Source organism: Ammospiza caudacuta, chromosome 36 (assembly GCF_027887145.1).
Source record: "Ammospiza caudacuta isolate bAmmCau1 chromosome 36, bAmmCau1.pri, whole genome shotgun sequence".
Classification (NCBI taxonomy): domain Eukaryota; kingdom Metazoa; phylum Chordata; class Aves; order Passeriformes; family Passerellidae; genus Ammospiza; species Ammospiza caudacuta.
In genome coordinates, this window is record NC_080628.1 from 172,624 (window position 1) to 194,479 (window position 21,856).

The 21,856-nt window shown below is 62.5% G+C and overlaps 4 protein-coding genes across 4 annotated transcripts in view; 2 read left to right on the forward strand and 2 right to left on the reverse strand.

Annotated features, from left to right (window-relative positions):
- The first annotated feature begins 137 nt into the window (after positions 1 to 137).
- PCOLCE (procollagen C-endopeptidase enhancer) lies at positions 138 to 5,147 on the forward strand. The gene is made up of 8 exons (XM_058822982.1): positions 138 to 336; positions 677 to 794; positions 1,122 to 1,380; positions 2,963 to 3,087; positions 3,403 to 3,539; positions 3,917 to 4,185; positions 4,678 to 4,854; positions 4,934 to 5,147. Exons 1-8 carry the CDS (start codon positions 209 to 211, stop codon positions 5,074 to 5,076), a joined length of 1,356 nt encoding a protein of 451 aa, XP_058678965.1. The 5' UTR covers positions 138 to 208; the 3' UTR covers positions 5,077 to 5,147.
- Positions 5,148 to 5,903: 756 nt separating this feature from the next.
- Positions 5,904 to 10,108, forward strand: LRCH4 (leucine rich repeats and calponin homology domain containing 4). The gene is made up of 16 exons (XM_058822970.1): positions 5,904 to 6,099; positions 6,501 to 6,645; positions 6,720 to 6,846; positions 6,920 to 7,025; positions 7,179 to 7,312; positions 7,385 to 7,458; positions 7,544 to 7,640; positions 7,723 to 7,780; positions 7,886 to 7,932; positions 8,021 to 8,067; positions 8,197 to 8,274; positions 8,551 to 8,669; positions 8,772 to 8,812; positions 8,913 to 9,008; positions 9,377 to 9,415; positions 9,571 to 10,108. Exons 1-16 carry the CDS (start codon positions 5,904 to 5,906, stop codon positions 9,679 to 9,681), a joined length of 1,515 nt encoding a protein of 504 aa, XP_058678953.1. The 3' UTR covers positions 9,682 to 10,108.
- Positions 10,109 to 10,571: 463 nt separating this feature from the next.
- On the reverse strand, positions 10,572 to 13,058 carry AGFG2 (ArfGAP with FG repeats 2). Its single transcript, XM_058822912.1, has 9 exons — positions 12,826 to 13,058; positions 12,456 to 12,549; positions 12,258 to 12,373; positions 12,053 to 12,174; positions 11,675 to 11,788; positions 11,413 to 11,484; positions 11,216 to 11,275; positions 11,072 to 11,124; positions 10,572 to 10,999 (listed from the first exon to the last, which is right to left on the reverse strand). Exons 1-9 carry the CDS (start codon positions 13,056 to 13,058, stop codon positions 10,937 to 10,939), a joined length of 927 nt encoding a protein of 308 aa, XP_058678895.1. The 3' UTR covers positions 10,572 to 10,936.
- Positions 13,059 to 15,771: 2,713 nt separating this feature from the next.
- The window catches only part of LOC131570590 (neuroligin-2-like), a 7,323-nt gene continuing 1,238 nt past the window's right edge, over positions 15,772 to 21,856 (reverse strand). The window contains 7 exon segments of the mRNA XM_058822957.1: positions 15,772 to 16,057; positions 16,089 to 16,517; positions 16,519 to 16,758; positions 17,385 to 18,174; positions 18,548 to 18,733; positions 19,299 to 19,448; positions 20,561 to 20,617. Coding sequence (XP_058678940.1) covers positions 15,772 to 16,057; positions 16,089 to 16,517; positions 16,519 to 16,758; positions 17,385 to 18,174; positions 18,548 to 18,733; positions 19,299 to 19,448; positions 20,561 to 20,617 — 2,138 coding nt within the window.

The window sequence follows — 21,856 nt, forward strand, 5'->3', positions numbered from 1 at the left end:
TTTGTGGGCGTGGCCTTTAGGAAAACCCCGCCCCTCCACGCAGGCAGAGCGGAGCTGGGTTCGTGCGCTCCGCCCCTTTGGGGCGTGTCGCCGCAGGGCCACGCCTTTTCCCGTTCATTCCCCCCGGTCCCCCCTCCCTGCATCCCCCGGTCCCCCCCGGCCCCGTTCCTGTCCCGTTCCGGCCCCGTTCGCCCCGGCCCCGTTCGCCATGAGCCGCCTGGGGCCGCCGCTGCCGCTGCTGCTGCTCGGGGCGCTGGGGGCGCTGAGCCCACCCCGGGCCGCGGGGCAGGAGCCGCCCCCGAGCCCCCCGCCCAGCCCCCGGCCCAACGCCACCAGGTAACGGCACCGACGGGACCCCCCCGGGACGGCAGCCCCGAGACCACCCCGGGACCCCCCCCCCACCGGCAGGGGACTCCCGGGACCCCCCCGGGACAGGACCGCCCCCCGAACGTGGCACCGCCACCCCCACGGACGGGGCTGGGCCCGGAGCGGGACATTCCCGGTTCGGGACAACTCGCTCCGGGAGCCCCGTGTGGTTCCGGACCGCCCCCGGGCACCGGGAGCCTCTCGCTGTCTTGTCCAGAACCGGAGCCGGGGCTGCCCCGAAACCCCCCGGCACCGGGAGCCCCGCACCGCCGGGGTTCCCCCGGTTCTGACTCCCCCGTGTGCCCCCCAGGCCGGTGTTCCCGGTGTTCCCGTGCGGGGGGGACCATCGCGGCGAGTCGGGGTTCATCGCCAGCGAGGGCTTCCCCCGGCACTACCCCCCCGGCAGCAACTGCACCTGGACCATCACGGTACGGACCCCCGGGGGGCTCCCCGGTGACACCCGCACGGTCACCCCGACACCCGGGGGAACCCCCGGAACCGGGGACACCCGCACGGTCATCCCGACACCCCGGGGGACTCCCCAGACCCGACAACCTCCACCTGGTCACCCGGGGCTCCCCGGATAGGGCGACCCTGCAGTGTCCCCAGGTCCTGGTGGTGTCCCCAATGTCCCCAGGTGCCCGAGGGCCAGGTGGTGACCCCGCAGTGTCCCACTGGTGTCCCCAATGTCCCCAGGTGCCCGAGGGCCAGGTGGTGACCCCGCAGTGTCCCACTGGTGTCCCCAATGTCCCCAGGTGCCCGAGGGCCAGGTGGCCACGCTCTCGTTCCGCGTGTTCGACCTGGAGCCGGACCCGCGGTGCCGTTTCGACGCCCTGTCGGTGTTCGGGGGCCACGGCCCCGCGGCGCCGCTCCTGGGGCGCTTCTGCGGCACCTTCCGGCCCGGGGCGCTGCGGGCGCCCCAGAACCGGCTGCGCCTGACCATGGAGAGCGACGGCGCCACGGCCGGACGGGGCTTCCTGGCCTGGTTCAGCGCCGGCAGCCCCCCGAGCCACGGTGGGTAACGGGGGAGACCCCCGGGGCAGAAACGGGGAGCACCGCCGGCGGGGAGCAGGGACAGGCCCGGGGGACGCCCCAAAACCACCCTGGAAATGTGCAGAGACCCAAAACCTCACAGCAATGCCCTCAAAATCTGGTAGAGACCCCAAAGTGCCACAAAGAGCCCCAAAATCTGAGGGATGAGAGGGCAAAAGGCCTCCCTGAAAGAGGGAGATGGGAAAGAGGGAAAAACAGGTGAAATTGGGAAATTTCATAGGAGAAAAAAGTGGGAATGAGGACAGAAGAGGGCAATGAGGAAAAAACAACAGTAGGAATGAGTGGAAAATAATGGGAATGAGGAAAAACAGTGGGAATGAGAAAAAAACAACAGCGGGAATGAGAACAGTGGGAATGAGGAGAAAACAAAACATTGGAATGAGGAATACTAGGACACTTTATTTATTAAAACACTTTATTTTATTAAAACACTGTTTTAATAAAAAACACCAGTAATGAGAACAGCAGGAATGAGGAAAAAAGAGTGGGAATGAGGAGAAAACAAAACAGTGGGAATGAGCAGAAAACAGTGGGAATGAGGAGAAAGTGTGAATGGAAAAGGAGGGAAAAGTGTGAAACTGAAAACCAATCGGAAACCAATTCCGATGGGGAATTGGGGAGTGAAGTGAGAGAATAAAAAAAAAAAAGAGAAATGAAGGAAAAGTGTGATGAAAAAATTGAAAAGGGGAGAGAGGAAATGGGGGGAAAGTTTGAGGAGAAAACAGGGGAATGACGGAAAAGTGCAAGGGAGGAAAGGAGGGAAAAGCTGAGGAGAAAAAGAGAGGAAAGTGTGAAAGGAAAAGAAGAAAAGTAATAGAAAAAATGAGGGGAGAAAAACTGAAAAGAAAAAAATTTAAAAACTGAGGGAAAAAAAGAGTGAAAAGAAAGAAGTTGGAGAAGAAAAGCCAGAGAGGAAAATGGAGCAAAACGTCACCATAAAATGAAGGAAACTTCATTTTTTTGGCCAAAAAAAAATGGCACAAAATGAAGGAAACTTCATTTATTGGCACAAAAAAATGGCACAAAAGGGAGGGAAAAGCTGAGAGGGAGCACTGAGACCCCAAAACCACCCAGACCCCAAATCCGTACAGAGACCCCCCAAAGCCGCATGGAACATCCCAAACCGCCCCAAAAAACCCCAAAGCCACCCCAAAAAGCGCCGTGGAGCCCCCCAGGCCCCCCCCAACCCAGCCCAACCCTTTTGCAGGGCCCCCCCAGGGACGGCGGCGCTCGGGGGTCTTTAATAAACCCCAATTTTTCGGGGAGTCCTGGCACTATTTTGACGGTGAGTACGACCCCCCCGCCCCCCCCCCAAAAATATTAAAGAATTTAAAAAATTACAAAAAACATTCCCCGGAGGGGGTCTCACTCCCCAGATTCCATCTCCTCAACAGTCCCAGGGTGGTTTTGGCGGAGCCCTCCCCACATTTCCCCCAAAATTTTGGGGGATCTCAGGGACAGAGGAGACGCCGGCGGTGTGGGGAGGGAAGGGGGGTCCGAAGGTGTTTGTGCCCCCCAAAAACGCGACCCCCACCCCCCCCAGAGCATCAGTTTTGTGGCGGGAGGCTGGAGAAGCCCCAGGGCAGCCTGAGCACCCCGAACTGGCCCGAGGAGAATTATCCACCCGGGATCAGCTGCTCCTGGCACATCGTGGCGCCCCCCGGCAAGGTCTGGGGGGTTTGGGGGGGAGGTTGGGGTGTCAGGAGGATTAGGGGAGGTTCAGATTTGGGGGTTGGGGGGGTCAGGAGGGATTTGTGGGTGTTCACGGGGGGGTTTGGGGGGGATAGGAGGAATTTGGGGGGTCAGAAATCCTTTGGGAGGGTCAGAAATTCTTTTTTGGGGTCACAATGGGATGTCACGGGAGGCTGAGCAGAGACTGGAGAGGGTCGGGGGAATTTGGGGAGGGGTCTGCAGGGTCTGGGGGAACCCAGGGGGGTCCGGGGAGGGTCTCAGCACGGGTCCCGGGTCGGGGGGAATGTGCAGGTGGTGGAGCTGCGGTTCGGGAAGTTCGACGTGGAGCCCGACCCGCATTGCCGCTACGATTACGTGGCCGTGTTCGAGGGGGGGGCGCGGGACGACGCGCGGCGCCTCGGCCGCTTCTGCGGGGAGGAGACCCCCGGGTGAGCCCCCTCCCCACGAGCGCCCCCGGCCCGCCCCAAACTGCCCCGATCCCTCCTAAACCCCCCCAAATACCCCCTGACAGCAACCGGGACCCCCTGAGCACCCCCCAAACCCACCTGGGATCCCCCCCAAACCCACCTGGGATCCCCTGAGCATCCCCTCAACCCCGTGTGATTCCCCCCCTAAACTGCCCCGATCCTTCTTAAACCCTCCTGATCCCCCCAAATCCGCCCTGACAGCAACCGGGACCCCCTGAGCACCCCATAAACCCACCTGGGACCCCCCCAAACCCACCCGGAATCCCCCCAAATGCACCCGGGACCCCCTGAGCACCCCCCAAATCCCCCTGAGACCCCTGAACCCCCAAATCCCCCAGCCCCATCGTGTCCAGCTCCCCGGAGCTGCTGGTGCAGTTCGTGTCCGACCTGAGCGTCACCGCCGACGGCTTCTCGGCCTCCTACACCCTGCGGGACCCCGCGGGGGCCAGCGAGACCCCTGAGACCCCCGCCCCAAAGCCCCGCGGGGGCCCCAAGGCCAAGGCGCCCCCCGGCCCCAAGGCCGAGCCCGTCCCCACGGCCGCCCCCTGCCCTCAGCGCTGCCGCCGCGCCGGGACCCTGCAGAGCAACTTCTGCAGCAGCGACTTCGGTGAGAAACACCCCGAAAACACAGCGGGGAGAGCTCGAAATTGGGGGGGGGGGGGGGGGGGGGAATCCCTAAAATTGTGAGGGGAAAGTCAGGCTGGGAGTCTGGAACCGTGAGGGAAACTGAGGCAGGGAGCGCTCGAAAAGTTCTGGAGAATTCCTCAGAACCGTGAGGGGAACCTGAGGCTGGGCACTGGAGAACTCCCCAAATCTGTGAGGGGAAATTGACGCGGGGAGTGCCCAGAAGGTTCTGGAGAATTCTCAAAACCATGAAGGGAAACTGAGGCTGGGAGTCTGAAGCATCCCTCAAAAACGACAGGGGAAACTGAGGCAGGGAGCACCCAGAAAGTTCTGGAGCATTCCTCAGAGCCGTGAGGGGAACCTGAGGTCGGGCGCTGGAGAATTCCCCAGAACCGTGAGGGGAAAGTGAGGTCGGGCCCCCTCAAACCCCCAACCCCGAGCCTTAAGGGTTCTTACCCCGTTCCCGTCCCTGCAGTGCTGACCGGGACGGTGAAGTCGGTGTCGCGGGGCCCTGCGCAGGAGCCGGGCTGGGCCGTGCTGTCCGTGCTCGGCGTGTACAAGGCGGCGGCGGCGCTGGGGCTGCCTCAGCCCGCCAAGGGCTCCTCGCTGCGGGTGCAGATGCCCTGCCGCCTCTGCCCCGCGCTCAAGAAAGGTGCGTGTGCCCGGGGGGCGCCCGCGGGGCTCTGCTCGGGCCCCCCAGCCCTGACGCCCCCTCCCCAAATCCCTTCCAGGCTCCAGCTACGTCCTGATGGGGCGGCTGGGCACGGACGGGGCGGCGCTGCTGCCGCCCGACGCCTTCGTGGTGCCCTACCGCCCGCAGCAGCAGCAGGTGCTGGGCAACCTCAGCAAGAGGCCGTGTCGGGGGAGCCCCTGAGGGACCCCGGCCCTGAGACCCCCGCCCCGAGCCGCGGGAGTGCCCCCCGAGCATTCGGTAATAAAGGGTGCAGAGATGGAGCGTGTGTGTGAGGGGTCTGGGGACTGAGAGGCCGGGGGACGCAATCAAAGGTGGGACCTCAAAATAGGGACTCCAAAATGGAATTCTCAAAGTGGGACCTCAAAATGGGAGCCCCAAAATAGGATCCTCAAAATGGAAACCCCAAAATGGGACCTCAAAATTGGACCCTCAAAATGGGGACACCCCCCCCCCCTTTTAAAAGGTGCGGCTCCTTTAAGAGGAGCGGTGGGCGGGGCTGAAGGGCCGGGGCGTGGCCTCCAAGCCTTCCCTGCTTGTCAATCATTGCCGTAACTCCTGATTGGTGGAGCCGCCACGCCCCGGCCACGCGCAGGGTTTTTATTATCCCGCTTTTGCGTCAAACGCGATTGGTTGGCGCCACGTCAATCTCGGGCGCTGCTCCCACCTCCTCTATTTCGATTGGCTGATGCCAAAATTTTCGTTGCCGTTGCCAGGCAACGAGCTCCCCGCGATTGGTGGAGATTGTGCTTTAGCTGTGATTGGCTGCAGTTGGGCAGCATCCCACATCACTTGACGACGATTTGTTCAACCTACCTATCAATCAAAGACCAAACTTCCGCATTTCTCCAGGCAGCGCCACCCACTGTCCCTCTCCGATTCGCCGCGTCCCCGCGCGCCCCTTGCTCTGACTGGCTGCCACTCTGGCCCCGCCCCCGCAGCGGGGTCCGGAAGCGTCTGGGGTTCAGTCGGGCAGCGGCGGCCGCGGCGAGCGGAGCTCCGGGTCCGCCATGGCGGCGGGGGCTCTGGGGACTGTCTCGGCTGAGCCGCCGCCGCTGCCGGGCCGCCTGCCCGGAGGAGCCGGCACGGAGCGCGCCCTGGAAGAAGCAGAGGCCTCCGGTACCCTCAGCCTGGCCGGCCGGCGGCTGCGCGCCTTCCCGGCGGCGGCGGCGCGGCGCTGGGACCTCAGCGACACCACTCAGGCCGGTGAGGCCGCGGCCCCAGGGCAGGACCCCCGACCCCTGCCCACAGCCCCGGGTCCCTCGGGGTGTTTCCCAGAGGAAGCTGCGGCTGCCCCGCCTCCCTCGGCGCGTCCAGGAGCCCGAGGCCCGCGGGAGCTGCCGGAGGCGCCGGGACGGGACGAGCCGGAGCTCCCGGTCCGGGCGGTCCGGCGGCTTCAGCGTCCCCGAGCTTCAGCCGGGCGGCTCGGGATCCATCAGCACCGCTGTCCCCGCGGATCTGCGTCCCCTGTCCTTACCCCGAGGCGTCCTTTATCCCCATTAGTCCCTTCCTGAGGCTGCCTTGTCCCTGTCGTTCCCTATTCCCGGGAATGCCCCGTCCCTGCGGGTCCCCTCCGCTGTCCCACACGCTGCCCCGGCTCCCTCCAGACCTGTCCCGGAACCGTTTCGGGGAGGTGCCGGAGGCCGCCTGCCGCCTGGTGTCTCTGGAAGGGCTGAGCCTGCACCACAACTGTCTGCGCAGCGTCCCCCCGGCCATCGCCAACCTGCAGGCCCTGGCTCACCTGGACCTCAGGTACGCTCCAGCCCCGCCAGTGTGACCGGCAGGCTCCAGCGGTGCCCCCTGAGCCCGCCGTGTCCCCTCCGCAGCCGCAACCAGCTCAGCTCGCTGCCCGCCTGCCTGTGCCTGCTGCCGCTCCGCGTCCTCAACGCCAGCAACAACCGCCTGGCCCGGCTGCCGCCGAACCTGGGCGCCCTCCGCACGCTGCGGCAGCTGGTGAGCCTGGCCCGGGCCGGAGGGACCCCGCGGGGCCGCGCCGGGCCCCGCTGAGCCCCGTCTCGCCCCGCAGGACGTGGGCTGTAACCGGCTGCGGGCGCTGCCGCCGGGGCTGGGGCAGCTGCGGGCGCTGCGGGACCTCAACGTGCGGCGGAACCAGCTGGCGGCGCTGCCCGAGGGTGGGTGAGGGTCCTGGGGGGGTCCCCTCGATTTGCCCTCCATCCCGTGTCCCCCCGGCAGAGCTCTCGGAGCTGCCCGAGGGTGGGAGAGGGTCCTGAGAAGGGGGTCCCGCCGCTTTTGGGGGTCCCCTCCATCCCGTGTCCCCCTGGCAGAGCTCTCGGAGCTGCCCCTGGTCCGCCTGGATTTCTCCTGCAACCGGGTGGTGGCGATTCCGCGCTGCTTCCGCCGCCTCCGGCACCTCCAGACGCTCCTGGCGGACAACAACCCGCTCCAGTTCCCCCCCTGCGCAGGTGAGGAGGGTCCCGAGGAGCCCCCCGACCCCCCCCAAAAGCTGCGGCTGAGCGCTCTGTGCCCCCAGATCTGCCTGAAGGGCAAAGTCCACATCTTCAAGTACCTGGAAGCCGAGGCTGCTGCCCATCCCGTGCCCGCATGGTAAAGGGGGCGCTCGGGGAGGGTCGCCCCGCTGTTTTGGGGGTTTTTGGGGTCTCTCTGAGCGCTGTTTGCCCCCTCCCCGCAGCCCCCCGGACGAGCCATGTCCCCTCCGGCAGCGAGGGGGGCTGGACTCCGGCTTCCACAGCGTGGACAGCGGCAGCAAGCGCTGGTCGGGGAACGAGGTGGGATTTGGGGGCGTTTTGGGGGAATTTCGGGGGGATTTGGGGTGTTCCCAACCCTGCACTCCCTTTGGCAACGTTTCAGTGCTCAGATGAGTCCTCGGAGCCATCCCGGCAGCACAGGGAGATGCACGGCGGGGCAGGTGAGGGGAGGGGGTCCCCAAAACCCCACCCGGGGTCCCCAAAACACCCCCAGGACCCTCTGTCACCTTTTGGGGACCCCTCCTGTCACCCCCATGTCCCCACAGCCGGTGACAGTGACCCGGAGCAGCTGGAGGAGGAGCCCTCGCCCGAGGTGATGTCACCCCCCAAATCTCTGATCCCCCTCCCAAAATTTTGGGGCTTCCTCCCCAATGCTGACCCCCCACTCTGTCCCCCCCCAGGAGCAGCAGAGCCAGACCCTGAGAGGTGACAGCCCTGAGGGCAGCAGGTGAGGGGTCTGGGGGGCTCCGGGATGGGTCTGGGGGCTCCGAGATGGGTCTGAGGGCTCTGGGAGGGGTCTGTGTGGGTCTGAGGGGTCTGTGGGGGTCTGACATCCCCCCCCCCCCCGTCCCTGCAGGGGGGTCCCCAGTTGCCGGCGGCACCCCAAGAACCTGGAGGTGTGGATGGAGAGAGAGAGGGAGAGGAGCCGGGACAGGTACTGGGAAATGGGAAACAGGAATGGGGTTTGGGACAGGTACCTGGACTGGGGCTGGGAATTGGGAATTGGAGTTTGGGACTGGGAATGGGAATTGGGGACTGGGGACTGAGAACTGGGAATTGGGGACTGGGAACTGGGGTCAGGGATTAGGAACTGGGGTTTGGGATCTGGGATTGGGAAATGGGGACTGGGATTTGGGGCGCTGGGATGGGATTGGGAATGGGCTGGGAGAGGGGGACACGGGCCGGGCACTGGCTGCTCTCACCCCCTCAGGACCCGCCCCCGGAGACCCCCCCAGGACCCTGATGGAGCCCCCGGACCCCCAAAACCCAGCGCCTGCCCCAGCCCTTCCTCATTCTCCTCTTCCTCCTCGCACAGTGCCACCAAGCCAGGTAGGACAGTGTCCCCAAAGTGTCCCCTCCCCAGCCCCCGGCCCCAAAAACTCCCCTGTGACCCCTCCCCAGTGCCCCCTGACCCCTCGAATGTCCCCGCAGCCCCCCCGGACCCCGACCAGCTGATGGCTGAGCTGCGCCAGGTAACGCCCCCATCCCCTCCCCGGGTATTTTGGGGGGGTCTGCGGCTCTGTGCCCCCCTGACTCGCTCGGGGGGTCCCTGCTGTGCCCCCCACCCCGCAGAGCCTCGAGGCACTGCTGCAGCTGCGGCTGCCGGAGGAGCTGGGGGGGGACCTGGAGCTGCTGGGGCGCGTGGCGGCGCGGCTGCGGCCCTGGGCGGTGAGTGACAGACCTAAAACACCCCAAAATAACCCCAAAACTGCCCCAAATCTGCCCTGCACGGCTGCGGCCCTGGGCGGTGAGTGACAGACCTAAAACTGCCCCAAAACTGCCCCCAAAACTGCCCTAAAACAGCCCCAAAACTGCCCTGCGCGGCTGTGGCCCTGGGCTGTGAGTGAGACCCCAAAACTGCCCTAAAGTACCTCAAAACAGCCCCCAAGCCCCCCTTTTTACCCCCTAACCCCAAATAAACACCCCCAAACCCCCTTTTTGACCCCCTGACCCCCCATCACCTCCAAACCTCATTTTTACCCCCAACCCCAAAAATGACCCCCAAACCCCCCCTGACTCCCCCTTTTCCCCCCCAGAGCCCCCCCAGCCCCCGCCGGACACCGCCGCCCTCCGAGGTACCGAGCTGGGGGGGGTGGGATTGATTTGGGGGGGGGGTCCCGTTCTGGTGGGGGGTGGTGGGATTGATTTGGGGGGCGGTCCTGGTGGGGTTGATTTGGGGGGGGGGCGTTCCGCACCCTCCCAGGGCTGACGCGAGGTCCACCCCCCCCAGGTGAAGCCCCCCCACCCCCGGCGCCCCCCCCCCGGGCTGCTCTTCGCCCTCTTCTACGGCCTCCTCATGGCGCTGCTCCTGGCCGCGCACCGCGCGCTCTTTGGCTGCTGAGGGACCCCCCAGAACTTGGGGGAGCCCCCCCGGACCCGGGGGAACCCCCAAACCCCCAGGGGGGTCCCGATCTTTGCACCTTTTCTCGTCCCCCCCCCCTTTGTCTTGTGCCTTAATGCTGGGGAAACTGAGGCAGGGAAGGGGGAGGGGCTGAACACCCCGTGCCCCCCTGGGGGTGTGAAATTAATTATTCATATTATAATTAATTATGAGTTATTATTATGAGTTTTATTGTTATAATGAGTTATTATTATAATAAGTTGTCACTATTATAATAATGAGGTATTATAATGAGTTGTTATACAGGACTGTGAACATAATAAGTTAATTATTACAGTTAATTATAACTTAATTATGGCGGAGGAACACTAAAATAAGGATGACCAAAATTTATTGTAATTAATTATTATTATTAAAATTATTATATTTAACTATTATAGGGCTGTCGCTCTAATTATTATAACAGTAATAATTTTGTTTCTGAGTGTTGATATGCCCCTCAAAATCAGACTTGGTACATCCCTGTCCCTTTGTGACACCGATCACCGGCTGGGACCAAACCCCGGGGTGGGGGCGTTCAGTCCTGCCCCTCTCCTGCTGCCACCGCTCAGCTTTTTGTCCGTTTTCGCCATTTCTGTGCCCAAAAGGGGACGCCCCCCCCGCCCCCCCCACACCAAGCTGTGCTGTGCCGCCCCTTGTGTCCCCCCCCCCCCCCCCCCCCCCCCGTCCCCAAAGCTCCGCCGCTAATTCCGCCCTTCCCCAGCAGGTGCGGGAGGAGCCGAGCCGGGCCCGAGCCCCGCAGGAGGGGCTGGGGGCGTCCGTACCCCCCCGGTGCCTCCGTTAATTCCCCTCCCCACCCCCCTGCGGTGCCTTCGTTAATGCCCGTTCTCCCCCTGTCACCCCCGGTGTCCCGGGTAATTTCCCTTGGCGCCATCTTTGTTGAGGGCAGGCTGCCATGGCCGCCCCTTCAGGGGGTGAGGCCTGGGCCGCCATCTTGGCTGAGGGCGGATAGGGAGCTATAGGGGCACCCTCTTTCATAAGGGCAAAGCCGCGAGGGGAGGCTTCACCCTTGGCCGCCATCTTTACCGAAGGCACAGCCGTGAGGGGAGGTCTCGGCGCGGCAACGCAGCGGGACGGATCGGAGCCGTTTTTACCGAATATATATTAGATATCGCGATAAATCTCTCGGAACAAAAATAAAACCTGGTCCCGGCGGAGGGGCCGTGCCCTGCGGGGCCCCCAGGAGCAGCTGTGGTCACAGGAAGGGGTTGGTGGCCCGGTGCCGGATCCCGAACGGTGCCACCGGGGGCGGGACGGTCTGGGGGGGCACAGGGGGTGTCAGCGGCAGGGAAAGGGGGCCCGGACCCCCCCGCAACCCCCCGGTGCTCACCACGAAGGGGTTGGTGGAAGCTTTGGCAACGCTGAACCCAGAGGAAGGCAAACCTGAGGGGGGAAAATGGGGAGGGGTCAGTAGGAGGGTGGACAGTTTATAAATATATAAAATTTAACAATATTTAACCTGCCCGGCTCTTACCATCGGCCTGGAAGGGGCTGGGGAAGCCCCCAGGAACAGGGGGCAAGGTGAAAGCAGCACCTGAGAGAGGGGACAGAGGATTGGGACCCCACACCACACCCTGGTCAGGGAACTGGGGGGTCAGGGGGGTCCCAGACCCCACTCTGGTCAGGGAATGATGGGCTCAGGGAATTGGGGAGGCTCAGGGGGTCACTCACCAGGCCCGTTGATCTCGAAGGGGTTCGTGGAGGGTCTGGGGGCCACAGGAGCCGTGAAGGGGTTGGTGTAGCCTGGGGGGTGGGCACAGGTGTCACCGTGGAGGGATGGTGGGACCCCAAGCTCCCTCCCCAGCACCCCAAGGGATGGGGAGACCCCAATCCCACCCTTGCCCATCAATTCCAGGTGTCCCAAACACCTGGGGGGGGGGCACCAAACCCCTCCCTGGTCCCTCTCCAAGAGTCCCGGGGGCTCTTGGGGTACCTGTGGTGTTGGGGGGGATGTGGAAGGGGGGCACAGCCCCCCCAAACATGGGTGCTCCAGGACTGGTTCCAAAGGCATCAAAAGCAGGGAAGGCAGACCGGGCTGGGGCAGGGCCTGGGGGACAAAGCTGGGGTCACTCAGGGGTTACCAGGTCACTGGAGACCCCCGTGCTCCCCTCCCCGAGTCCCCCAGACCCCCGAGCTCACCGGGGAAGGCAGCAAAGGCGGGGGCAGGGGCTGGGCTGGCGAAGGGGTCCCCCCCGATGTCAGCCAGGAGGTCGGTGCTGGCTTTTCGGGCAGCTGGGCGAGGCTGGGGAGCACCGCAGGGTCAGGGGGGGCTGTTCCCACCTCAGCACCCCAAGGAGGGGCCCGGTCCCACCTGTGGCAGCATCCCTGTGTCCCCGTGGAGGAGCTGGGGGGGGCCCGGGCTCTGCTGAGGTGCTTTGGTAGGGCTTCACTTGTTCTTTCACTTGTTCTTTCACTTGTTCTGGTGGCACGTACCTGCCATGAGAGGGGAACACATCATCTCAGGGGTCCCCACCCCGTGCTGCCCCCCGTAAAAACGCCCCCAGCCCCTCTCCTACCATCGCTTCTTCTCGTATTTCTCCTGCAGGAACTCCTTCACCTTCTGGGGGTCACGGGAGTCGGGGAGCAGCGATGTCCGGGGGTCGAAGGTCCCAAGCCAGACCCTCCTGCAGGCCTGGGGGGCCGGGGAGGGTCCGTGGGGACGGGGACAGGGTGGGATGGACACGGCAGAGCCACCCCAGCAGCCATCCCCTTACCTCATTGCCGTGCGCCTGCAGGAACAGCACCTCGGCCTCGCTGAACGTGGTCATGGAGATGGACTTGACGCGGTGCGGGGGGTTCAGTCCCCGCCTGCGGGGGGATTCGGGGGGTCAGCGCCCCCCCTGCGCCCGTAAACACCCAAAAATGAGCTTTTTCTCCCCAAAAAGAGGCGCCCGAATAGCGCAGCGTGTGAAGCCACGTGCCACGGCCACGACCCCCTCCCGCCGAGCCCCGCCCACAAAAGGAACAGCCAATCAATGACACCTTGACGAAGTGCGGCCCCGCCCACCACGCTCAGGTGCGAATTAGCCCCGCCCCCCTCCTCCCCCGGGCCCGCCCTCACGCCCCCGGCCCCGCCCCGCTCACAGCGCCCCCGAGCAGCCGGTGCACACGAAGCTGCCCACGCTGATGTCCACGTAGGTGACGCCGCGCTGGCCGCATTCGAAGCAGAGCCGGTTGGCGGGAACCGCGCTCACAAGCTCCCGCACTCGCCGGCACCAAACCTCGGCCTCCGCGTCCCGGCTCGCGCTGCCCCTGCGGGCCCCGGGGCCTCCGCCGGGCCCCGCTCCCGGCCCGGTGCCGGCGCTGCCCGCCGCCATCTTCCCGCTGTCGCAGGCCCCGCCCTCTCCGCCGCAGCGCCGCCGCTGATTGGCTGATTGACGCAGCGCCCCCTGGCGTCCCGCGCGCCTCCGCTTCCCGCCCTTTCCGTCCCCTCAGCACTGCCCCTCCCACCGCCCTGAGGGGATTCGCCGCCCCTCGGCGGGAAACGCCTAGTTTTGGGCGGGTTTCACGGAAAAACGGCATTTTCCACTACCAAAACCGGCATTTTTCATCACCAAAACCAGCATTTTCCACCAGCGCCGCGTCCCGGCTGCTCCCGCGGTGAGGGACGGGGCTTTGGGGGTCTCCCACCTCTGGCTCTTCCTGCCCTTTCCATCCCCTCAGCGCCGCCCCTCCCATCGCCCAGAGGGGATTCACCGCCCCTTGGCTGGAAACGCCTCATTTTGGGCTGATTTCACGGAAAAACGGCCCTTTCCAGTTTATCCCAGTTCGCCCCAGTTCAATCCATGTCCCCGTCCAGTTCAATCCCAGTCTCCCACAGTCCGTCCCAATTTATCCCAGTTCAATCCCAGTCCCCCCAGTCTCTCCCAGTTTATCCCAGTCCCCTCACCCCCCCTCCTCTCAGCCAATGGGATCTCGCCATTCCCAGCCCCGCCCCCAGCGCAGGCGCACACCTGTCCATCACTTTAGGGTTCCGAATTTTAGGATTTTTTCCGGAATTTTTTTTTCTTTTTTTTTTTAATTAAAAACGCCCGCGGGGCCGCCCCTCCCCCCGCCCCTCCCCAAACCCCCGCCCCTCCCCCCTCACGCTGGGGGTCCCGCCCGCCCCTCCCCCACCCCTCCCGTCCCCCCGCGGCCCCCCCGGGAATAAAAATAGAAGCTCTGGGGTGGGGGAGGGGCGGGGGGAGAAGGTGGAGGGGGGAGGGGCGTCTCCATGGCAACCGGGGAGGGGTCACAGTGATGTCGCCGCGGCAACGGGGGTGGTCTTCATGGCACCCGGTGACATCATCAGGCAATATCACCCATTAGATGAATGGCGTCATAGGGGATACCGATGACGTCACGGTGGTTGCATCACCATGGTAACCGGTGACACCACAAGGGTCAGAGCAACGGGGCGGTCTCCATGGCAACCGGTGACATCATAGGGTGGCGTCAATGTAGCAATGGGTGATGCAATGAGGTGACATCACTGACTCCATTGGTGATGTCATAGGGTCACCAGTGAAATCACAGGGATGGTGTCACCATGGCAACCCATGACATCATAGGATGATGTCGCCATAGGGATCAATGACATCATAGTGCGATGTCGCCATAGCAGCCAGTGACGTCATCAGGTGATATCACTCGAGTAACCAATGACATCACAGGGCAATGTTGACCTCACGGTGGTTGTATCACCATAGCAACCAGTGATGTCATAGTGCGACATTATCGTGGCAACTGGGGTAACATAAGATGTCACAGGGGCGACATCACCATGGCAACCACTGACGCCAGAGGGCGCTGTTGCCATGGCAACCAGTGACGTCACAGGGAGATAAATGACGTCATAGCAGTGACATCACAATTGTGGGCAGTGACATCATCGGGCGATACCACCACAATGATTTAGGATGACACAGTGTCACCAATGACATCACCATGATAACCAGTGCCGGTCATGGGATGATGTCATCATGCCAATCTATGATGTCATAATGGCAACCGATGACATCACAAGATGTCATCACTGTGGCAACCAGTGACATCACAGGATGGCATAACCATGGCAACCGGTGACGTAATAGGGCCACTGATGACGTCACAGCAGTAACATCACCATGGGAAGCAGTGACGTCACAGGGGGTGGGGTGACACCCCCCACGATGACGTCATCACCACCCCTCCCCCCATCTCCATGGCGACGTTCTGGGGTCAAAGGTCACGGCCATTTTTATGGGGGGGGTGGGGGAGGAGAGGTCCCCGGGGTGGGGAAGGGGCAGCGGTTGGGTGGGGGAGGGGAAGAGGGGAGGGGCCGGGCCACCTCTCCCCCCACGTTTGGCACAAATTTCTCCGTCCAAGAAAGCGGCAAAAAAACCCCCCAAAAAATCTAAAATTGGAAAAAAAATCGTGGGTGGGGAGGGGCGGGGATGGGACCCTCCCCCCCCCAGGGTTTGGCCTCGTTCTGGCCCAGCCAATCAGGATCATGCAGCTTTTTTGGGGGGAGGGTCTCCAAATCCCCTCCCCCACTGGGTCAGCCCCTCGCCCACCCCATTTTTGGGCTCCCCCCGTGTTTTTTGGGGGGGTGGGGGAGGGGCGGGGTATGGGGGGAGGGGCGACCCCCCCCCCCATAATTCCGGCTGGGGTGGGGGAGGGGCGGATTCCCATGCGGGATTTGTTTATTTTTGGGGGGTGAGGGAGGGGCGGTCCCCAGGGTGGGGGAGGGGTCCCCAGGGTGGGGGAGGGGTCCCCATGCGGCTCAGCCCCCCCACGGGGTGGGGGGAGGGGCAGGAAAGGGAGTGGAGTCCCCAAAAATCATCAGCGGGTGGGGGAGGGGTGACCCCATCTTTGGGGTTTTCCCCCCGCAATTTTAGGGGTGGGGGAGGGGAATGGGTGGGGGATGGGCGGGTGGGGGAGGAGTTTCCCCCCTTGAGTCCATTCCGGGCGGGGTCAGGAGCGGTGGGGGTGGAGCAGGACGGGGAGTGGGGGCGGGGCAAGATCGGGGGGCGGGGCAGGAGCGGGGGCGGGGCTCCCTGGCCCCTCCCCCTATACGCGCGTGGTGGAGTGGGGGTGGGGCAGGGCGCTGTTGTGGCCCGGGGGGGGGAAGGGCGCCCCGAAGGGGTGCAGGGCCGGGAGCCCCCCCGGCACCATGGTGATGGTGGTGGGGGGCGGGGGCAGCAGCGAGGGGGGCGGGGCGGCGCTGGAGGGGGGCGGGGCGTGGGCGGCGTGGGGGAGGGGCACGTCCTCGGGGGCCCTGCGCAGGGCCAGCGTGTAATCGGGGGGGCCCGAGGGGGGCACCTCGGGGGGCTCCCCTCCCCCCAGCCCCACCCCCATCCCCCCCCACCCCCATCATCATGCCCACCCCTCCCCCCACCGCCGGCAGCTTCAGCTGCAGCTGCACCAGCTCCTCCTCCGCCCCGCCCCCGCCGTGGTGACCCCCCAGCAGGTCATTGGTGGCCACCACGCGGCCCGACGATGACGTGGGCGCCGTGGGCGGGCTCAGCCGCCGAGGCCCCACCCCCAACCCCCCCCGCAGCCCCTCTCCCACGGGGCGCTTGTCCCGCTTGTAGTAGAGCGCGGCGAAGGCCAGGATGTTGAGGAAGAGGAGGGAGGCGCCCACGGCCACGGTGACGCTGAGCTCCGTGGAGTAGTCCCGCGAGTCTCCGGGGAAGGGCGCGAAACGCCGGCGCCCGTCGCCGTCATCGTCGTCATCCTCGCCGCCGCCAAATCCGCCGTTCTGCACGGGCGTGGTGGGCGAGGGGCGGCGCGTGGGCGGGGGGCGGCGCGGGGGGCGGCGGCAGGCGCGTGGTGGTGGACGAGGGCGGCAGCTGGTGCAGGTTGTGCAGGTGCGGCACCAGCTCCAGCCAGAACGCCACCTTGTTGGCGCGGTAGTGGTCGCGCACGCGCGGCTTGAGGCCGATGTGCAGGTAGCGCTTGTCCTTGCCGTCGAAGCGCGTCCACACCACCTCCTCGAAGCGGTTGGGCTTGGTGTGGATGAACTTGGTGTCCTGCGGCACCGGCTGGTTTGGGTCCCTGCGGGCAGAGTGACCGATTGACCAGCCGGCCAACTGAGCACATAGCCAGGTGACCAATCAATGACTGACGCATTGATCAATCGCCCAACTGATCACCCAACCAACCAACAGATCACCCAACTGACTGAGTGACCAACTGACCGACCGATGACTGAGCAAGCACCCAAGGAATCAATCAACAACCAACTGATCACTCAACCCCTCAACGGTTCATCCAACCACTCAACTGATCACTCACCCAACCAACCATTCAACCAGCCAACTGACCACTCAACCAAGAGATCACCCAGCCACCCAACTGATCGTTCAACCACCCAACGACCCAACTGATCACCCAACTATTCAACTGACTACTCAACTCTTCATCCAACTGACCACTCACCCAATCAACCATTCAACCACCCACTGACCACTCAACCACCCAACTGACCACCCAACTGACCACTCAACCACTCAACTCCTCATCCAACTGACCAGTCACACCACCAATCATTCAACCACCTATCTAACCACCCAACTGACCACTCAATCATCCAACTGACCACCCAAAAACCCAACTGACCACTCAACCACCCAACTGGCCCAACCATTGCCCAACCCTTCACGAACCGTTGCCCCACCCACCCTGTCTTGGCAAAGTTGGTCCAGTAGGTCATCACCACGGCGCTGAGCATGACGTCGTTCTTGGAGAAGTTGCATGGGAAGAGGTCGGTGGCTCCCACCATGGGCACCCCAAACACGTAGGGGATCTCGTCGCCGTGCGCCGCATCCGCCCACTCGGGCCGCGCGTCCGTCTGGCAGTGGTGATAGAAGGTGTAGAAGTACACGGGCGACTGGTACTCGGCGTGCAGCTTGGCCGTGGCCACCGCCGGTGCCACCCACTGGTGGTCGGTGAAGAGCGCCAGCAGCGTCTTCCTCCTCATCTCGCCGTTGTCGCGGTCCGCCCAGTCTGTGTACATGAACTTGATGGTCTCCCTCAGGATGTCCTTGCCCTCGGGGTACCCGTAGAGGTTGTCCACGAAGTTGGACACCGTGAAGTCGAAGTAGGAGGCCGAGATGCCGTCCTCGCTCTCCAGCGAGTCCTCCACGAACTTGAGCCCCTCGCCCTGGTTGACGCCGATGAGGATGTCGTAGTTGAGGAACTCGCCCTGCTGCATCAGGATCTCGGGGTCGTCGGGCACCACGTCGCCGTCCACCACCGGCCCGAAGGCCACGTGGTAGCGGGCGGGCTGCACGTCCTGGTCCACCAGGGCGCGGAAGGGCTGCCGGCGCAGGCACTCGACGGCGGCGCCGGTGTCGGCGCGCTCGCAGCCCACCTTGGCCGCCAGCAAACGGGTGTACTTGAGGGGTTGGTAATTGACCGACCAGCTGGCAATGGCCGTGCCGCTCTGCGCGATGGCCTTCTGGAACAGGCCTGGGGAAGGGGCGTGGAGAGGTCAGTGGGGGCGTGGGGTGGGGTGGGATTGGGGTTTGTGGTCATGGGAGGTGTTTGAGATGGGGTCTCACCAGGGTTTGGGGTCATTGGGGTCATGGGGGATGTGGGGATGGGGTCCTACCAAGGTTTGGGGTCATAGGGATGGGGTTTCACCAGGGTTTGGTGTCATAGGGATGAGGTTCCACCAAAGTTTGGGGTGATTGAGATGAGGTTCCATCAGGATTTGGAGTCATCAGGGATGTGCGGATTGGGGTTCCACTAGGGTTTGGAGTCATTGGGGTCACAGGGATTGGATTTGTCCTTGATATGTCCCTGATATGAATTTTGGGGCCATTTCCCTCAGTTTCGGTACCTTCCGAGTGGTGTGAGAGGATGAGGAGGCTGACGCAGGCGGCGCCGGCGCCGGAGCCGAAGATGGTGATGCGCTGGGGGTCGCCCCCAAAGTGCCCGACGTTCTCATGGAGCCACCGCAGCGCCTGGATCTGGTCCAGGAGTCCGTAATTGCCCTTGGCTGCCTGGTCCCCCGTGCTCAGGAACCCTGGGGACACCGAGGGGACATTGGGGACATCATGGGGACACTGGTAGGGAGGTGGGGACACTCTCAGGGACGTTGGGGACACTGCCAGGACATTGGGGACACTGCCAGGACACCATGGGGACATCGGGGACATGGTGCCAGGACATTGGGGGACAGGGCCAGGACACGCAATGTCCCCAATGTCCCCAGTGTCCCCAATGCCCTTACCCAGCATGGCCAGCCTGTAGTTCATGGTGACAATGACATTGCCATACACCGCCAGGACGCTGCCATCAAACATGTTCCCTGTCCCCAATGTCCCCAATGTCCCCAGTGTCCCCAATGTCCCCAATGCCCCCAGTGTCCCCAGTGTCCCCAATGTCCCCAATGCCCCCAATGTCCCCAATGTCCCCAGTGTCCCCAGTGTCCCCAATGTCCCCAATGCCCCCAATGTCCCCAGTGTCCCCAGTGTCCCCAGTGTCCCCAATGTCCCCAGTGTCCCCAATGCCCCCAATGTCCCCAATGTCCCCAATGTCCCCAGTGTCCCCAGTGTCCCCAATGTCCCCAGTGTCCCCAGTGCCCTTACCGAGGACCCCCAGCCGGTAGTTCATGGTGACAACGATGACATTGCCGTAGGCCGCCAGGACGCTGCCATCGAACATGTTTCCCGTCCCCTCCATGTAGGAGCCGCCGTGCAGGAACAGCATCACCGGCTTCTTGCCGCTGTCACGGATGTCTGGGAACACCGAGAGGACATTGAGGTGACATTGGGGACACTGGGGACATCAGGGATATTGGGGATCTTGGGGGCATTGGGGACATTGGAGATATTGGGGATATTGGGGACATTGGGGCAGGGACAGGGCAGTGACAGCATCACGGGCTTCTTGCCGCTGTCATGGATGTCTGGGGACATTGGGGACATCAAAATGACGTCCAAATGACATTGGGGACATCAGGGAGATCAGGGCAGGGGACAGGGTGGGGACACCTTGGGGACATCGAGGGACAGGGCAGGGGCAGGGACGGGGACAGCTTGGGGACATCTCTGGGGGTGGGGACACCCTTGGGGACACCCTTGGGACACCCTTGGGGACCTCTCTGGGATTTGGGACATCCCTGGGGACACCCTTGCAGTAATTTTGGGGTCATTTGGGGTCGCTTTGGAGATATTTTGGGTCATTTTGGGGTCACTTTGGGGTCACATGGGGACACTTTGGGTCAATTTGAGGTAATTTGGGGTCATTTGAGGTCAATTTAGGGACATTTTGGGGTAATTTTGGGGTAATTTGGGGGTTTTTTTCCCTTTTTCGGGGCCGTTTCCATGGCAACGTCCCCCCCTCTTGGGGACAATGAGCAAAGAAGGGGGAGGGGGGGACATGGGAAGGGAGGGGCATCCAAAAAACCACCAAAAAACCCAAAAACCACCAAAACACCAAAAAAAAAAAAACAACAAAAAAACCAAAAAACCAAAAATCTGCCCCAAACCCCCCCTGCGAAGAAGCCAAAAAAAAACCACAAAAAAAGAAGAACAAAAAATGACAATAAAAGAAAAAAAAAAAAAAGAAAAGAAAAAGAAAAGAACCAAACCCCCCCCAGAAAAATTCCACAAAGAACCAAAAAAAGGCACAAAAAAAAGATCTAAAAATTCCCCCCCCTCCCCCCCCCACTGGAGAGAATTTGGGGGGTGGGGGAGGGGAAAGGGGGGGAGGGGAAGAAAAAAACACCCAAAAAAACCCCAAAAAAACCCCTAAAAAACCCAAAAAGAAAAGGGGGGGGGAAGAAGCAGAAAAATAATGCAAAAGACCCAAAAACGTCGGAATTTGCCCCAAAACATGCAGAAAATACCTGAGTCCGGGGGGGGGCCGCCGGCCGCGCCGTCCTCGCGCTTTTTGCCGAGCAAACCTGGACCGGGGGGAGAGAAAAGGAAAAAATTTGGGGCAAAAAGGAGCGAAAATGGGGTTGGGGCGGGGGCGGGGGAAAGAACAAAAAAATTTAAAATTTAAAAAATAATTGGGGGGGGAGGGGCAAAATTCCACCCCCCCAAAAAAAGAGGAGTTGGAACGTTCCAGAAACCTCCCCCATTAAAAAATGGGGAGGGGAAAATGGGGGGAAAAATCCCAAAATTGGGGAAAATGGGAAAAATTGGAAATGGGGGAAAAAAATCCCCCAAAAGTTGGGGAAAATGGGAAAAATTGGAAATGGGGGAAAAATGGGGAAAATTGGAAAATGGGAGAAATGGAGGGAAATGGTGGGAAAAGCCCCAAAATGGGGAAAATTGGAAAAATGGGAAAAATTTGGAAAAGGGCCCAAAAATGGGACTGGGGAAGGAGCCAGGGGGGTGGAATGGACACTGGGATGGACACTGAGTGGACACTGAGTGGACACTGGGATGGACACTGAGTGGACACTGAGCGGACACTGGGATGGACACTGGGATGGACACTGAGAGAACACTGAGTGGACACTGAGTGGACACTGGGATGGACACTGAGTGGACACTGGGATGGACACTGAGAGGACACTGAGTGGACACTGAGTGGACACTGGGATGGACACTGAGTGGACACTGGGATGGACACTGGGATGGACACTGAGAGGACACTGAGTGGATACTGGGATGGACACTGAGTGGACACTGGGATGGACACTGGGATGGACACTGAGAGGACACTGAGTGGATACTGGGATGGACACTGAGTGGACACTGAGTGGACACTGAGTGGACACTGAGAGGACACTAAGTGGACACTGAGTGACACTGGGATGGACACTGGGATGGACACTGAGTGGACACTGAGTGGATACTGGGATGGACACTGAGTGGACCCCGAGCAGGGGGCGGGGCTGTGGTTTGTGGGCGGGGCTTGAGAAGGGCTGCCCCGCCCCTTTTTGCCCAATTTTGCTGTTTTTTCCCCAAATCCCAATTTCCAGATTTTCCCATCCAGATTTTCCCTTTTCCCGCTCTTTTCCCCCCAGTTGGGGGTGGGGCCAGACCAGGCCACGCCCCCTCACCTGTTTTCCCGCCTGTTTTTCCAATTTCCCTGGATTTTGCCCCATTTCCTGATTTATCCGTTTCCCACTAGTTTTCCACTAAATTTTGCCCAAATCTCTCTTTTTTCTCCCCATTTTTTGGACTGAGAT

Coding starts and splice junctions, on each gene's coding strand:
- PCOLCE (XM_058822982.1), top strand. CDS start 209: ATGAGCCGCCTGGGGCCGCCGCTGCCGCTGCTGCTGCTCGGGGCGCTG. Junction 795..1,121: donor ACTGCACCTGGACCATCACG/GTACGGACCCCC, acceptor CAATGTCCCCAG/GTGCCCGAGGGCCAGGTGGC. Junction 1,381..2,962: donor CGGCAGCCCCCCGAGCCACG/GTGGGTAACGGG, acceptor CACCCCCCCCAG/AGCATCAGTTTTGTGGCGGG.
- AGFG2 (XM_058822912.1), bottom strand. CDS start 13,058: ATGGCGGCGGGCAGCGCCGGCACCGGGCCGGGAGCGGGGCCCGGCGGA. Junction 12,374..12,455: donor TGCAGGCGCACGGCAATGAG/GTAAGGGGATGG, acceptor CCGGCCCCCCAG/GCCTGCAGGAGGGTCTGGCT. Junction 11,789..12,052: donor ACACAGGGATGCTGCCACAG/GTGGGACCGGGC, acceptor TTTGTCCCCCAG/GCCCTGCCCCAGCCCGGTCT.
- LRCH4 (XM_058822970.1), top strand. CDS start 5,904: ATGGCGGCGGGGGCTCTGGGGACTGTCTCGGCTGAGCCGCCGCCGCTG. Junction 6,646..6,719: donor CTGGCTCACCTGGACCTCAG/GTACGCTCCAGC, acceptor TCCCCTCCGCAG/CCGCAACCAGCTCAGCTCGC. Junction 7,933..8,020: donor AGGAGGAGCCCTCGCCCGAG/GTGATGTCACCC, acceptor GTCCCCCCCCAG/GAGCAGCAGAGCCAGACCCT.